The sequence below is a fragment of the Garra rufa genome, chromosome 6 (genome assembly GCF_049309525.1).
Source record: "Garra rufa chromosome 6, GarRuf1.0, whole genome shotgun sequence".
NCBI lineage: Eukaryota > Metazoa > Chordata > Actinopteri > Cypriniformes > Cyprinidae > Garra > Garra rufa.
The window spans coordinates 15,606,278-15,623,719 of NC_133366.1; the positions used below are offsets into that span (position 1 = coordinate 15,606,278).

Below are 17,442 nucleotides of genomic sequence, written 5' to 3' on the forward strand. Positions count from 1 at the left end.
TCTCTGAATAATCAAAATATTCACATCATAGTTTATCAAAAATTGGATTTGTTTTTGTTATTGATAAGCCTCAGGGATGAAAAGAGAAATTCAACAAGAATTTAAGCTAGCTTTGCGTGTGGATAAACAATTTTGAATACAAAACAAAAGAAATAACTTATTCAAAAAATAAAGAATTTGGGTTTTCCTGACAAAAATTATTTCTTTAAGAATAAAAAAATACAAAAACCTAAATGAACCCAAAACGTATCTGTTATACTACAATCACAATAAAAGAACAGCTGTTTCTTCAACATGACCACAAAATGAACAAATTTCATCAATATCAAAATATTTATAGAAAGATGAATTAAACCTGTTAAGTTGTTGCACTTGTTATAACGTCGTTGGTCACATGATAACGTCAACATGGCGGAAGACGTGCAGATCACATCCATACTCAACGAGATATGGCTGTAGAGTACATACTCTTTTAGCGCTCGTTAAGTAAGTACTTATTGAAATTAAGTACCTACTCATTATTGAGTATGCGGTTTCGAACGCAGCCCATGTTTGCTCGTCTCATTTGATGTGGTAATTTCACAGAAGTTGAAGACTCGTTCTCGCCCCCTACAGTGCAATTCGACTAGGTATACGTCATCCGCGCTAAAATATCAACGTGAAAGTCATCATATCTTGCGTAGTTTAGACCCAGCTCCCAACCCAACTTTGAGAATAGAGTAACGGCGATATTTTTTTAATCGCCCGATAAGAGTCTCACGTTGCAGTGAGCAGTACTTGCACGTTAACGCAGCACGTAAACGCCGCTAACGGCCCACCACTAATATATATATATATATATATATATATATATATATATATATATATATATATATATATTATATTAGAATTAAATGATTTGTAGATGTGTATAACTGTGTGGCATCTATATTTGTGCTGAAATTAAACTAACAATATTTTTTAAACTTCATAGCCTATAAAAGACTAGATTATTAAATAGCATAATGTGGAGGATTGATTTATTTTGTTAGACTGAGTGAATTTCATTGGAAATGGTGTATTGGGTATTGCCTTTTTGCGCATTGGTGCTTTGATAATATTGTTTGCCAAACATGCATGCCATTAAGGGCCCTACTTTAAAAGAAAGAAAGAAAGACTAATATAACGCAATATGTCTAGTACCTCAGGTCTTGTGTCTTTGATGTCTGAGAAGGTGTCTGTAACATTTGGTTTCACACTTAATACAGCAAACGCCGCTTTCACTGACCTTGCATTTGTTCTGCGACGCTCCGTTTTGAGAACATGCGGTCTGTTCATTTAATTTTATTTTTTACCTTACAAATGCAGGTATTAAGTATCTTCTTTCAGTCACGTTTGGCTAAAAAGGTAGAGTCACATCGCACAAGTGGATCTCGTGAAATTTCACTACCCGATCCAAAAGGGGGCAGCAGGATTGGACATTTGAGAAGAACGGTGATGTTGGGAAATCTAACTCAAGAAAACTCAAACGAACTTTTGCGTATAAGCTTGCAGGACAGTGCAAAGAATTTAGCTCCCAGGTTATCCTCTACAAACGCGAAAGGATTCTGGAATCAGTTCATGTTTCGTGGAAAATCAGACTTCAGATACGTCCTGCCAATTAGGAACGTCGAGGTCCGTCAGGAAAAGTGTCGCTCGTTCACTTTCTCTCAGGTACGAACTGTCTGTGGGCAGGGAATTTTAGAGTTAGTTTACTTATTTTCATATTGAATACGCATTCTTTTTTTGGTTTGTAAATGTAAAACAGCCTTTTGTATTTTACAGAGGATCTTCCATGAAAACTGCGAAACGTTGGAGCTCCAGAACAACCTCTGTTTTGGAAAATGTGACACGTCGCCCTCTGGTGGGGATGAAGGATGTTCTGTCTGCTCACCGGTTACCATAACATCCAAGACTGTGAAACTAAAATGCACTGACAACACAGAAATGACAAAAGTTGTGAAAATAATAGAGGACTGTGAATGCAAAACAAAAGAAGGACAGCATTCACATCGTAACGGTCCCGTGCTGGTTGATCCAAGCGTTCACCAGTAGAATCTAGTAAAATCTTTTAAATCTATTGTTGTGCACTATAGTGTGCAGTGGGTGACTATAAGAATAGAACAAGGATTGTTAGTACACAACTAGAACAAAAGAAAAAATGTAAATAAAACAAATAAAATACAATGAAAACAAAAAGCCAAACTGTTTGTGTTAGTTTCGTAGCTTTCTATTGTTGTTTTTTGTGATGTTGAATAGCTGTGCATGTTATAAACCAGTGTTTTTGTGTACATATGTGTGTACTGTGTATATTTATTATACATACAGTATATATTTAAAAAATATTTACATGTATTTATTTATATTAATATAATATATAATACATATAAATATATTTAGTATACATAAACATTACATATTTTTTAAATATATGCATGTATGTGTGAGTATGTTATTTATATAGTTTACATAATAAATATACACAGTACACACACACACACACACACACACACACACACACGCATATATATTATATAAAAACTTTTATTTTGGATGCAATTAATCGTTGCCCAGCACTACAACTAAACTAAAAACACCAGTTCATATAAGAGGACTAAAAAACATTTTAGGGGAACAGAAAGAGTTGTTAGTTAATTAAAAAATTATAATGTGATTTACGCAATTATAATTTATAATTATAAAAAAGTGTATAAAATGAAACAAAATGATTATTTTTTCTTTTCTAAATGCATGTTATTTTTTTAATTTGCTTTAGAACAAGCTTTAGAAACAATATTTAAATAGTAGCATACTATAACGTAACTTACCAACTTACCTGTTTTAACATCTTCCATGTTTCTATGTTTTATGAAAAATATTTGTATATTTATATTTTCGTCTTGTAGCCCTTAAGCTCTTTTCCTCTCAAACTGTACTTTGCGCCTGCTGTTTCAAACGGCAAAGCGTGTTCTCGCGATAACCTGGAAGTCTATGTGAGACTACGAGTCGGATATCCGGCCTCTTTTCGGTGGTGGACTCCAGGCGAGAAAGTCCTCCATAATGAAGGTAGGAAGACTAAAAAAAGCTATTTTATAACTTTTACGTTTCACAATGTGCTCGAAATATCGAACGAATTCCATTTTACAGTCTCAAAACAACCCGATGAACTTTTGATAATCGATTTGGGCCCAAGCAATATGAGGGATGGATGTTGATTTTGTTAGGTTAGGAACAAGCGGTGGAAGTGCGGCAACATGGCAGCGCCCGGAATAGACATGCAGTGAACACGTTAGAAACCTAAACATTTTTTTGTAAGATGAGGGTAATTAGTCAGCTTAGTCGCCATTGTTGTAACAGCAGTTACAATGTTAAGAACATGTTCTAGGAGGCTTGTATAGTGTCAAACTAACATTCACCGCTGTAGCATTAGCGCTTGTTTAGCTAGCATAGACGTGTCAGATGAAGACCTCACATTTCTAGCCAGTTTGACAACGTATTTAGTCCAGGTTTATGTATTACAGCTATAACTACGTTATACAGCTTATTCATGCCTCTTTTTTTGCTTGTCCAACTAGCTCAATATCTCGTTCCCCGCCACTGGCTGCCAAAAGCTGATAGAAGTTGACGATGAGCGCAAACTGAGGATCTTCTATGAGAAGCGCATGGCCACAGAGGTGGCTGCAGACTCTCTGGGTGATGAGTGGAAGGTAAACACTTTAATCATTCACATTTTTATGTATTTCCAGCATTTTAATGTTTCACGTGAAGCAGAAAGGCTTGACACCTGATTAAATCTCCATTACTCTGGTTTACGTTTGACCAGTGCCTTCAAATTAGGACTAAACATTTGACTAAAGATGGAAGTGCAGTAAACGTTTTTTTTTAAATCTGGAAGATTTCAAACACTAGGCACCTATGCTTGTTTACTTTGAAAAATGGTTACAGACGGAAAAACTGGGAACCATATGCTAAATTCATTCCAGATATAACAAATTAAAGCATTAACATAAATCAAAATGGTGTATTTAAAAAAAAAAAGCTTAAAATATTAATCATGTTTCCTCTAACTGGGTTAAATCATAGTCTGATGCAAACAAATCTGCGCCTTTAATGCTGTGCAGTTTACTGTGAAATCTCTCAACTGCCCGAAATCTGTAGACATGCTTGAACTTCTGTTAACCTAACAATGGCTGCAAATGTGTTGTGTAGTGTATTCCATCATTAAAATCAACTCAAAACATGTAACTGGTTTAAAGTACTCCAGTGGAATGGAATCCTGATCTGAAGCTATTGATTGCCTAATGAGCCTTATTTACTTATTTTTGTGGCACCCCAGCGATTCCTTTTTGGCTGATCAGTAGCCTTGAAGGAGGGATAATGTGCCAACAGCAACAGTGGAGCTGCTGTACAGATAACGACCTGTCTCTATTATTAGTGGCTGGTTGTACTGCACATCTTCGTCAAACTTTCTTCAAAGAATTGTTTAGAGCAGTGGTTCCCAACCATGTTTCTGGAGGCCCCCCAACATGTTTTCCATGTCTCTTTAATCAAACAGACCTGATTCAGATCATCAGCTCATTATTAGGGACTCCAAGCTTAACTGGTGGCAGAAAATGACAGTTATCAAGTAGCGGTCTATGGAAGCCATGGAATTAAAGACGAAAAAATAAATTTGAGCTCATGTATCAAAATTCTGACTTTATTCTTGCAATTCTGATGAGAAAAATCAACTCGTCATTCTCTTTTTCCTCTCAGCTCAGAATCATGAGTTTATAGCCCACACTTCTGGGATTTTTCCTCAGAATTGACAAACTTACTATTGTTGAATTAAATCAAGTTATAAACCCTGAACTAGGAGATATAAACTTGCATTTGCAGAGGAAAAAAACATCAGAATTGTGATATAAAGTAGGCAAATGTTATAGGATTAAATGGTATTTCATGCTGTAACTGTAATACAACACTTCCCCTTTGAACTGCATATGTGAATATTATGTAGACATTGTATAAATCAAATTTATGCTTTAAAAGTAGGGTAATCATAGGTTTCATCCATGGACTGTCCGTTCAAATGTCTGCGCTTATCTTCAGATGGTGTTTTTGATGACGGTATTCTGTAAAAATTACTTGCATTCTGATTCTGAAAACTTTTTCATGGATTTTACCTGTTTTCCTCGTTACCAATGTTTTTCTGCCACCACAGTGTGCTCAGCTGCTTGTGACGTAACTGTGACATGTACTCCAAATTGGTCTTTTACCAATGCTGCATTTGTAACTTTAAAAACTTCTTCAAACTGACATTAACATTGGCACAACTGTTTATGTTGTAGGGATACGTTGTGCGCATCAGCGGAGGCAATGACAAACAGGGCTTCCCCATGAAGCAGGGTGTGCTGACTCATGGACGTGTGCGTCTCCTCCTTAGCAAGGGTCACTCCTGTTATCGCCCTCGCCGTACTGGTGAGCGTAAACGCAAGTCTGTCCGAGGCTGCATCGTTGACGCCAACCTTAGCGTTCTCAACTTGGTCATTGTCAAGAAGGGTGAGTATACTTATAATATAGTTTTAATTTAATACTTGATTGTACACAACTCTGGATCCACTTTGTTGGACTTTCAGAAAAAAATGTCCTGATAATTTGCTCTCCCCCACGTTCACGTTCATGTGTTCCTTTCTTCAGTCGCAAAGAAATAACGTTTTTTGAGGAAGACATTGCAGGATTTTACTCTATATAGTGGACTTCAGTGGTGATCAACAGATTGAAGGTTAAAAATGCGGTTTCAATGCAGCTTCAAAGGGCTGTAAACAATCCCAGCCGAGGGATAAGGGTTTTAACTAACAAAACGATAGTCATTTTCTTAATTATCATATGCTTTTTGTGCATGAGTATTCTGTTCACACTGGTTCAAGACAGCTAGGGTATGTTGAAAAACTCCCATCTCATTTTCTCATCCAACTTCAAAATCGTCCTACATTGCTTTTCTATCTTTTTTGTTAAGGGTGTATGACCCTCCTTTCACGTTCACCTTGTAAACACTGGGTCGGCACTAGGGTTGGGTCGATAGACGATGCCATCGTCCATCGCCGATGGCCGATAGACATCACGATGCTGAGCCGGCATCGCGATCCTCCGCCCCGCCGCAGCAGCAACCCACTCGCGAAAGACACGCACTGAATCACACTATATAGCCAGATGAAATGCATGCTTTCAATTTCCGCATCTTTACTTAGTTAATTATTATTATTATTATTATGAGGAAATAATAACAAGGAAGTTGTTAGCGATCACAATACAAATTACAGTGAACTCCAAACGAATTACATGAACTAGTTCGTTTACATTAATAAATGAGGCATACAAAAACAGCAGAAAAAAAATTTAAAATAATTTTAATTAGATTAAATAAACTACACCAAATATGCCTTTTTCATGGTTTTACCATTACGAACCGAGCTTGGAACAAACAAAACAAGAGAATATATTTTTTTTCCATCGAAATACGAACGTACAATACAAAGCCTATACATTATAAATAACAGTTTATCATTCAAATGCATTGGGAATATAGAAACACCTGGATTTGTGCCAAATTACAGAGGTGCGTGAGCCCAACGCCTGGTATTTTTAGTTTCGTTTTGGTTTCTTAACTTTATATATTTTGTTTCATTCCTGTTCTGAATACCGTTACATTTAAATGATTTGTTTAGGAGTCAGGGTAACTAACTTATAGCTATGTTTATAATGTTAATACATAATAATATTTAGCTTGATTTGGTATTATTTCTGATATTACACTTTCTCTCTAAACATTCTGCTGCTCATTAAATGCGTTTGGAGAGAGTGGGTTAAGCAGTAAGCAATCAATGAGAGCAATTTTTGAACTTAAAGCTGACTGGTCGAAAATATGTTAAGGACCAACACACATCCTCCAGATACATCTACATAAACCCGCGCTTGCTCTGTCTCGTATGCACGCATGCACTGTCACGATCTAATGCACTTGTTAATGCCGGATCTTTAAAAATCCGGCTCAAATTAAGCACTGGTGGAAACGGTAGGCTACAATTAATTAATTCGTTATGAATTAATTAACAACAACCATCCCGCCCTCTCCCCGCCCCCCGCGGACGATGCCATCGTCCATCGCGATGTTTCATGTTAGACATCGTACGATGCCAAATTGGTCGACATCACCCAACCCTAGTCGGTACTTCTGCAAGGATGTAGGACAATTTTGAAGTTGGAGGAGAAAATGAAATTGGAGTTTTTTGACATACCCTAGTATTGTACGCATGCACAGAGCTAGGCAAGACGAGTATTCAAGGTTAAAAAGAGTCCCCTTCTTCAGTTGGTGCTGAGACTGACTGTGCTCACGCCTGCAGAGATCAGCCAGCCTCAGGACTCACACACACTCGCAACCATTCGGCCCACACAAATCATCAAAACAGAAAAAGACAAGTATGTCGCCCATTGGACAAAAGCAATTAAAAATCAACACAAATTAGAATGTTATTCGGCACTAAATCGAGAATACACCATGGCAAACTACCTGAGCACAGTGACTGATGTGAAACACAGGAAAACATTGACGATGTACAGACTCAGCGAGCACAGTCTCGCCATAGAGACGGGCCGGCGCAGACAGATATGGCTGTCCCGTGAAGAGAGAATCTGCTCCCACTACAGCCTGGGAGAAATAGAAATTGAGATACACTTTCTCACAAAATGCCCAAACCATCAAATACAAATACCAAACCATCAGAAACCAGTATTATCCCAAAATAAACTATTTCCCCAATTTAATAATTGCACCACAATTGAAAAACTCCCCTTCATTCTCGGCGAAAAATCTGAATGTGCACAACCACAGCCAAGAACACAATATGCGATGAATATATGGCTAACTAACCAATACACCTAACTGTAGATGCGTTGATTTCAATTTATAAGTTAAATAACTAAATTTGTTACTTTTTTTTCCTACTATTTAACCTTATCTTTTCTTGTTCTGATGTCCATCCTTTAATTTTACTTCTTCAAATGTTATTTCAATTAACGCAATTGTTCCAAATTACCATGTTGTATATGTTCTTTATTCTTATGTATGCTTTGGCAATGCAAAATGTGCTTTTGTCATGCCAATAAAGCCGTTTGAATTGAAGCATGAACATTTTAATTTAAAAAATTAAGATTTTTAACCTCCAATCAGTTGAGGTCCAATATATGAAGAAAATTCCTGTAATGTATTCATCAAAAAACCTAATTTTTGTTTGTGACTGAAGAAAGACAGACATGAACATCTTGGATGACATGGGGGTTATCAGAATTTTTAGAAGTGGAAACACCTTATCAAATTTAAAACAAATAAAGATGAGGCTGTGAGGGATAGACTTGGTCTTTACAGTGGCATGAACTGTATTAAGGTACTAGATCATGTGATTTTTTTCACAACTGTTATGGAGTTTGTGTACTGACAGGTTTTTTTTTTTTTTTTTTTGGAAAGCCGTTTCTCAACTGAACCATCGATATGTTGTTAAACAACCATACAATCTGTTGAGCACACTGTACTTATCCCTCACAGCATCGTTTTCGTTCCTGTCAAAAATGAAATGATGCTGGGTGTCATTTACGAGCCTCTAAAACTGATTTTCTTCTGTGGAACACAATAGAAGATATTTACTTGCATGGTCAAAAAATATAATGGAAGTCAACAGGATCTCAATCTGTTCTGAGTAATGGCAGAAATTTCATTTTAAGAGCCATAGTGCAAATGAACTGATGATTAATAGTTGGCAAACAGCAAACCCTTTCTGGTTTAATAGTAACCTCAAAGGGGGGACAGCTTTGCCTACAGCAACAGTGGAGCTGCTAACGGATAACAACCTGATCGTGTTCTTAGTGGCTGGTTGTACTGCATTGCTCTGCCAAAATTTTAGCTTTGTGGATTGTTTCCTAATGGGAACAGGGACTCTTTGCGTGTGTGGTGCAAGATCTTCACCATGAGTGGCCTGTTCCATAGCCTTGATATTTTTCCTCTTTCTCAGGTGAGAAGGACATTCCTGGGCTGACTGATACCACTGTCCCTCGCCGCCTGGGACCCAAGAGAGCTAGCAAGATCCGTAAGCTCTTCAACCTGTCCAAAGAGGATGATGTCAGGAAGTATGTGGTCAGGAGACCTCTCAATAAAGAAGGTATGACTGCTTATGCTCAGTATTTCTCATAATGTGTTGAAATAATTAATTGTAAGACTGAGCCTGCTATCTTGACTATTAATTCACAAATTGGTATGTCACTAGGTGTTTTTGTGGCACACTGCAAGCCCTTTTTGGCTAATCAGTAGCTTAAAAGGGGGGTAAGTGAGGTGCCAACAGCAACAGTGGAGCTGTTAACTGGATAACAACCCCATTCATATTATTAGTGGTTGGTTGTACTGAATTGCTCTGTCAAACTTCCTGCAGTGCATAGTTTACAAAACTAGGATAGGGTCTGCCTATTTTATAAATGACAAGCTGGAGGGAAAACGTTGATTGTTATCTAATTGGTTAAATATTTTCGTTAAATAATTGGGTTCCTAGCATACTTTCTACCCAGACCTTCACAAGTGGCTTGTATTCAATCATTTTAGCTGGATTAGTTTGCCTGCATCTAGTTTTTTTTTTTTTTTAACTAAAGCTATGGATGTGAAGGCTTTTAAAAATATCCAGAGACTGACCGCTCTCTTTCTGATAGGTAAGAAGCCCAGGACTAAGGCCCCTAAGATTCAGCGTCTGGTTACGCCCCGAGTGCTGCAGCACAAGCGCAGACGCATTGCTCTCAAGAAGCAGCGCACACTGAAGAACAAGGAGGAGGCCGCAGAATACACCAAACTGCTGGCCAAGAGGATGAAGGTACGTGACTGTGTATTTTGTTTACTCTAATTGATGGTGTCTTCATAAAATTTATTCTAGCTGTGTATGAATAAGGTTTTGTTGACTTTTGAAAAAGATCTCAATTAAATCCATATTATTTTAAAAAAAGTGTAAATGAAGTGTTTTATAAAAAGCTAAATATATCAATGTTTTTTTTTTAATAGGAGGCCAAAGAGAAACGCCTAGAACAGATTAAGAGACGCCGTCTCTCCTCTCTGAGAGCCTCCATGTCCAAGTCAGAGTCAAGCCAGAAGTGAGGCATGTACCTCACAAATAAAAGATGATTTTGTGTAACATTCTAAATCGTGTCTTGGTTTTTATTACCCTGTGAGGTAGTGCATTTGTAACAAGTCTGTTCATTTTGTCCGTTCTACATTTATTTTGCAATCATAACTTTGAGGTCAGACATTAAGGTTTGGCAGTCAAGATGACTTTGGTCAGGTGTTTACACTTTTTAACCAGTCATTTTAAATTAAGTTTAATTCTCAATGGGTTTCATGTGAAGGTTCTGTTAAAGTTTGAATAGAATTTTAAAAAAGGTTAACTTTTCTAACTCAAACACTAAGGAAAACCTTTTAAAGTTCAAGCATGTAGAACATTTTATTTTCCTGGCCAATAACTCTCCTGATATGTCCAATATGCTTGTAAAATAATCGACCCTGTTCTGTTTTCGTTCTGGTGTCTGGCAGAGCATTCGCTGTGCGACCAGAGGGGGGCAATGCGATCATACTCCAATAAATACAACTAATGTGGGCGCTAGAGACGTGGAAGGCCGTTTAACACTTCATCCTGTATGCTAACAGTACCTATTTTTGTTACTAGTAGCCTGCCCTGTTTATTATATTCTTGTAGTTATAATCCTGGCAATGACGCATACTAAATTTTTTTTTTTTTCACTTCTGTTCGTGGACCACAAAACCAGTCTTGAACTTCTGTTCCACTTCCTTTTTTTTTTTTTCTTCCAACTTCAAAATCGTCCTACATTGCTGTTTTTTTTTTTTTTTTTTTTTTAATCTTTGAACATTAACTTTGTAAACAATGGGTCGGTACTTCTGCTGTGATGTAGGAAGATTTTGAAGTTGGCAAAGTAAATGAGTTTTCGACCCACCCCGTCTTGAACCAGAATACACAGAGTTGATGCAGAGCTAGGAAAGATGAGCATTTGAGGTTATAAGTAGTCAGTATTTTTAGAAAAAAAACTGGTTTCTCTAGATAAGACCATTTTTCTTCAGCTGGGATCGTTGCAGGGGTGTCAGACTCCTGTCCTGGAGGGCCGCAGCCATGCAGAGTTTAGATGCAACTCTAATTAAACACCTGATCCAACTAAGTCCTTCGGACTTAATTGAAAATTGCATAGTATGTGTGTTGGAACCAAACTCTGCAGGGCTGCGGCCCTCCAGAAACTGAGTTTGCCCTTTGAAGTTGCATTTTGGAGGTTCAAACTCGGGGAACCATATTAGTCCACTATATGGAGAGAAATCCTGAAATGTTTTCCTCAAAAAACTTTCTTTACAATTAAAGAAAGACATGAACATCTGATGACAAGGGGTGAGCCGATTTTTTGTTCTGCAAGTTAACTTCAAGTAGCACGTTTATATTTGTAGAAATACTCAAAAATACAATGTATGGATCAAAAGAATTGATTTTTCTTTTATGCCAAAAATCCTTAGGATATTAATTAAAGATCATGTTCCATGAAGATATTTTGTAAGGTTCCTACTGTAAATATATCAGAACTTAATTTTTGATTAGTAATATGCATGGCTAAGAACTTCATTTGGACAACTTTAAAAGCAATTTTTCAAGTAGTTGTGTATTGGCCAAATATTGTCCTATCATAACAAACCATACATCAGTGGAAAGCTTCAGCTTTTAGATGATGTATAAATATATATATTTTTTAAAAATGGACCCTTATGACTGGTTTTGTGTTTCAGGGTCACATAAACTTTTAGTATACTAGTATGCTGAATTCCAGTTGTTTCTAATGTGTATTACAGATTTAACATTTTAGTATATGGTAGTGTTTTAGGTTAACTTCTGTTTTTTTGATAGTGAAACTATTAGCTAAAAGAGTAAACAAAACAACCGATTCCTAGATACTTTGAAAAGCAACAAGTATGAATATCCACCCTTTCCTTCAATGCAGAAGTATGCCTATGGATGAGACTTCCGGTTCGTTATCGCTGTAGACAAATAACGAGAAGAAAAACAATGTGCTATAAACTGTAACTAGTTTGCACTACAAACTACAGGGGTTGGACAAAAAAACTGAAACACCTGGTTTTAGACCACAGTTAGTATGGTGTTGGGCCTCCTTTTTTTGGCCAATAGAGCATTTCGTCTTTGGAATTGTCATATACAAGTCCTGCACAGTTGCCAAAGGCATTTTGAGCCATTCTCCTCTTGCAGATCAGGGGTCAGGTCACTACATGATACTGGTGTAGGAAAATGTTATCTGACTCGCTCCTCCAAAACACCCCAAAGTGGCACAATAATATTCAGATCTGGTGACTATGCATGCCATGGGAGATGTCCAACTTCACTTTTCTTGTTCATAAGACCACTCTGTGGGGTTGGACAATGAAACTGAAACACTGGCCAATATAATGTTGGAGGTTTCATGGCTATATTTTTGCAGCCTGGTGGCCAATCTTCACTGACTGCACATTCCACCAGTAAGAACAGGTGTGAACGTTGACTATGTGCACCCAATGGTTCAGACATTGTACTCTGAAGGTGGTACCATGTATCAGGATGATAATGCACCAGTACACACAGCAAGACAGGTGACAGAGTGGTCTGATGAACAAGAAAAGTGAAGTTGGACATCTCCCATGGCATGCATAGTCACCAGATCTGAATATTATTGTGCCACTTTGGGGTGTTTTGGAGGAGCGAGTCAGATAACATTTTCCTACACCAGTATCATGTAGTGACCTGACCCCTGATCTGCAAGAGGAGAATGGCTCAAAATGCCTTTGGCAACTGTGCAGGACTTGTATATGACAATTCCAAAGACGAAATGCTCTATTGGCCAAAAAAAGGAGGCCCAACACCATACTAACTGTGGTCTAAAACCAGGTGTTTCAGTTTTTTTGTCCAACCCCTGTAGTGTGCTCATAATTAACATAATACATTAAATAATATGGTAAGAGACCAATTTGCAATATCACGTTTTGTACAGCAAAAAATATCTGGATGCTGATGAGACCGAAAGCCAGACCCATATGTCATAGTGATGGAATAATTGTGTGTTGATTGAGAAGTTAAACAGCCAATGGAAATAAGGGGCGGGGCGATAAAAGGAGTTCTAGCTGAGAGAGACATATAGACATCTGCTCTGGTCATTGTTAATAAACTAAGTTCTGAGCAACAGTTGTTGTAAGAGAGACTTATTTGACATGGTGTCAGAAGTTGTGGAGACTTAGAAGATGGCAAAATTCGCTCCACCCCCGAACTTCACTTTTGATAGGCCTCAAGAGTGGGCCGCATGGCGTCAGCGCTTCACGAGGTACAGGATAGCAACGAAGCTTATGGAGGAGGACGGAGAGATACAAGTGAGTACACTCATTTACGCCATGGGACCAGAGGCAGAAAATATATTCAACTCGTTTACATTCGAAAGAGACGAACAAAAAAAAGACTTTGAGATTGTGCTCGGAAAGTTCAACGAATACTTCATCCCGAAAAAGAATATAATCCACGAGAGGGCGTGCTTCTACCAACGCATACAAAGGCCGGGAGAAAAGGCAGAGATGTTTATCCGTGCACTTTACGAGTTAGCAGAGAGTTGTGACTTTGGTGCACAGAAAACCGAAAACATCCGAGATAAGCTTGTGGTTGGCATCAGAGACAAAGAGCTGTCAAGGAAGTTACAGTTAATGACAGACCTTACCTTACACCAGCGGTGTTAACAGTGAGACAGGCAGAGGACATCGCTCAGCAGGTGAGCCAACAGGAGGAAGGGGCGTCAAGCAGTGTTCAGGAGGTTACACGCAGACGACCTGAAAAGAAAAGGACATGGGATGAAAAGAGATCGACAAAAGGAAGGAACGAGGGGATGATCAGCGGCAACAGGTGCGGAAAGTGTGGAAAAACGAAACACAGAGACAGAGCGAAATGTCCCGCAGCAGAATCCGAGTGTCGTAAGTGTAAAAAGAAAGGACACTGGGAACGTAGGTGTTATTCAAGGACAGTAAATGAAGTAACAAAAGAAATACGCACACATCCAGGTGAAGATGACTCATATTACTTGGGTACTGTAAGAAAAACTGGGACTGAGGATACAGAGACCTGGTTTGTGAAGCTGAACGTGGAAGGCTCCCGGGTGAAGTTTAAAATTGATACCGGGGCTGACGTCACAATCATTAACGAAGAGACTTTCAACTCACTGGGAAGAAAAGTGAAATTGAGCAAAACGCAGGCGAGATATGATAGTCCAGGTGGAAGGATAAATTGTTTGGGACAATTTGAAACAAGCACGGAATATAAAAGCAGGAAGTTCACTTTCACAGTTCATGTCATGCAAGGCGATACAGTAAACAATTTGCTGAGCCGAGAACAAGCCGTAGAGATGGGCTTAGTTAAAAGAATCGAGCAAGTCAGCGCTGCATTTGGTGAACAAGGGACAATGAGAACCGAGCCAGTTAAAATAAGCCTAAAAGACCATGTAGAGCCTTATGCGGTTCACACAGCAAGAAGAGTACCTATACCTTTGCTCCCGAAAGTCAAAGCGGAAATCCAGCGAATGGAGGAGAACGGAGTGATTGAAAAGATAACGTATCCGACGGACTGGTGTGCTCCGATGGTACCAGTAATGAAACCCAATGGAAAAGTGCGCATCTGCGTTGACCTAAAAAAGCTAAATGAAAACATAAAAAGAGAACGGTACATGTTACCCACAACCGATGAAATTCTTGCCAAACTCACAGGGTCGAATATATTCTCGTCATTGGATGCCGCAAGCGGCTTTTGGCAGATTCCCTTGCACAGTGAAAGCAGCCTTCTCACAACGTTCATAACCCCGTTTGGAAGATATTGCTTCAAACGTCTTCCATTTGGCATAAGCATAGCGCCTGAAATTTTCCAGCGAAAAATGAACGAACTCCTAGGAGATTTAGATGGAGTAGCCGTCTATATGGACGATTTAATTGTGCACGGGAAAAATCAAGAAGAGCACGATGAGCGCCTGAAACACGTTCTGACGAAAATAGAGCAGGCAGGACTCAAGCTCAACAAAGAGAAGTGTAAGTTCAGACAAAAAGAGCTTCATTTTCTGGGGCACGTTGTAGACGAGAGAGGAGTCAGGCCTGACCCGGGGAAGGTGCGAGCTATAGCAGAGCTACAAGCGCCAAGGACGGTGACTGAGCTGAAACGCATCCTCGGGATGATAAACTACATGGGACGTTACATCCCAGACTTGGCAACAGTGGGGAGCCCATTGTTTGACTTGCTAAAAGGGACCGCGGCCTGGACTTGGGATGAATCTCAAGAAAGAGCGTTTCAAAAGCTGAAAGAAACACTTATGACTTCCCCTGTTCTCACGTTCTATGATCCAAGAAAAGCCACAGCGGTGTCGGCAGACGCTAGTAGTTACGGACTGGGAGGAGTTCTACTACAGCAGCACGGAGACAGCTGGAAACCTGTGGCATATTGCTCAAGGAGGTTAAATCATGCAGAAACCAGGTACGCACAAATTGAAAAAGAATGTTTAGCGGGGGTCTGGGCGTGTGAGAGATTTGAGAAGTACCTCATAGGCCTGGAAAGATTCCGCCTTATAACTGACCACAAGCCGCTAGTACCTTTGATTAATAAAAAAGATCTGGACTCGGTACCCATAAGATGTCAGAGACTTTTAATGAGGCTGATGCGATTCACGGTAGGCGCTGAATATGCACCTGGGAAGACATTAGTAGTAGCAGATACGCTGTCGAGAAGCCCCGTAAGCGACGATGCGACAAATAGCACGGTGAATGAGGTAACCTGCTACGTGAACACCGTCGTGGCTAGTCTACCAGTGTCACAGTCGAAGTTAAGTCTGATTAAAGCAGCTACTGAAGCAGATGAACAGTTGCAGTTGGTTAATAAGTTCATAAAGTATGGGTGGCCAGAACATGTCAGGAATGTACCAGAACGTGTCAAAGACTTTTATTCGGTGAGAGACGCGCTGTCTGTGAGTCAAGGATTGATAATTGCTATAGACATTTGTGAGAATAAGGGCCAGATGTACCTGATCGTTTGTGACTACTATTCACGCTTTATTGAGATACTGCATCTACCAACCACCACAACGTCACAAGTGATAAACAGACTGAAAGCAACATTCGCTAGGTACGGGATACCTGAACAGATCTTCAGCGATAACGGTCCGCAATTCACTAGTGAGGCATGGACAGAATTCAAGAAATAATATGACTTTGAACACGTCACATCAAGCCCGTATACCCCACAATCAAATGGGCAGGCGGAGAGAGCTGTCCAAGTAGCTAAACGCATCCTCGGCCAGGACGATCCGTTCCTCGCCTTGATGTGTTACCGCTCTACACCACATTCATCGACAGGAGTGAGTCCTGCCGAGTTGTTGATGGGCAGGAAAATCCGCACTACACTGCCTACGTTGAAGGAAAACCTGCACCCGAAGTCGCCAAATAGACAGCAAGTGAAAGAAAGAGATGCATCTGCTAAAATGCGACAAGCCTTTTACTTCAATCGGAGACATGGAGTGCGCGAATTGCCCGAATTGAAGCCGGGAGACGCGGTGCTGATGAAACTGGATGGAGAACAGCTGTGGAAAGGCCCAGCACAGGTGAAATCAGAAGAAGTCGCTCCGCGTTCGTTCATAGTGCAACCTCCGGAGGGAGTGGGAGAGAAGAGGCGGAACCGTAGACACCTGCAGGCCGTGCCAGCGGAATATTCTGATGCTGAGGTTGCGGGGCAGAGTCAACAAACGCTTAAAGAAGAGCATGCCACGAACGAGAATCAGAGTTAAGAGCACTTAGTACAAAACAAGGAGAAACTGTGACCAGGTCGGGAAGATTAATAAAACCAATTGTCAAAATGGACCTGTAGTTAAGAAAAAGCAAAACACTAATTAAGAAATCTAGGCATATTGCAGATGCTGTGTAATAATGAGAGTTAGATAACGGTTCAGATGAAAGAGAAATAAAAGTGTTTAAATGTTTATATTTTTTTTAGGTAACTGAGAAAACTGTTAGGTGCTTGTTAATCCTTTAATAGAATTATGACAGTGTGTTTTGGGGATAGGAAAGAAAAGTAAAAGGGGGAGGTGTCATAGTGATGGAATAATTGTGTGTTGATTGAGAAGTTAAACAGCCAATGGAAATAAGGGGCGGGGCGATAAAAGGAGTTCTAGCTGAGAGAGACATATAGACATCTGTTCTGGTCATTGTTAATAAACTAAGTTCTGAGCAACAGTTGTTGTAAGAGAGACTTATTTGACACCATAAAGTTTACAAATGGCCACGCCCACTCTTACGGGAAGAAAAGGGTGGAT

The 17,442-nt window shown here is 39.3% G+C and overlaps 3 protein-coding genes across 3 annotated transcripts in view; 2 read left to right on the forward strand and 1 right to left on the reverse strand.

Moving 5' to 3' along the window:
* The window catches only part of adisspa (adipose secreted signaling protein a), a 111,052-nt gene that overhangs the window by 7,641 nt on the left and 85,969 nt on the right, over positions 1–17,442 (reverse strand). The window lies entirely within an intron of this gene.
* Positions 3,018–10,229, forward strand: rps6 (ribosomal protein S6). Its single transcript, XM_073842332.1, has 6 exons — positions 3,018–3,084; positions 3,594–3,725; positions 5,349–5,559; positions 9,063–9,209; positions 9,748–9,905; positions 10,091–10,229. Exons 1-6 carry the CDS (start codon positions 3,079–3,081, stop codon positions 10,181–10,183), a joined length of 747 nt encoding a protein of 248 aa, XP_073698433.1. The 5' UTR covers positions 3,018–3,078; the 3' UTR covers positions 10,184–10,229.
* Positions 17,057–17,442, forward strand: part of smu1b (SMU1 DNA replication regulator and spliceosomal factor b) — a 17,942-nt gene continuing 17,556 nt past the window's right edge. The window contains exon 1 of the mRNA XM_073842573.1: positions 17,057–17,062. Within this exon, the coding sequence (XP_073698674.1) occupies positions 17,057–17,062 (6 nt within the window). The remainder of the gene's footprint in view (positions 17,063–17,442) is intronic.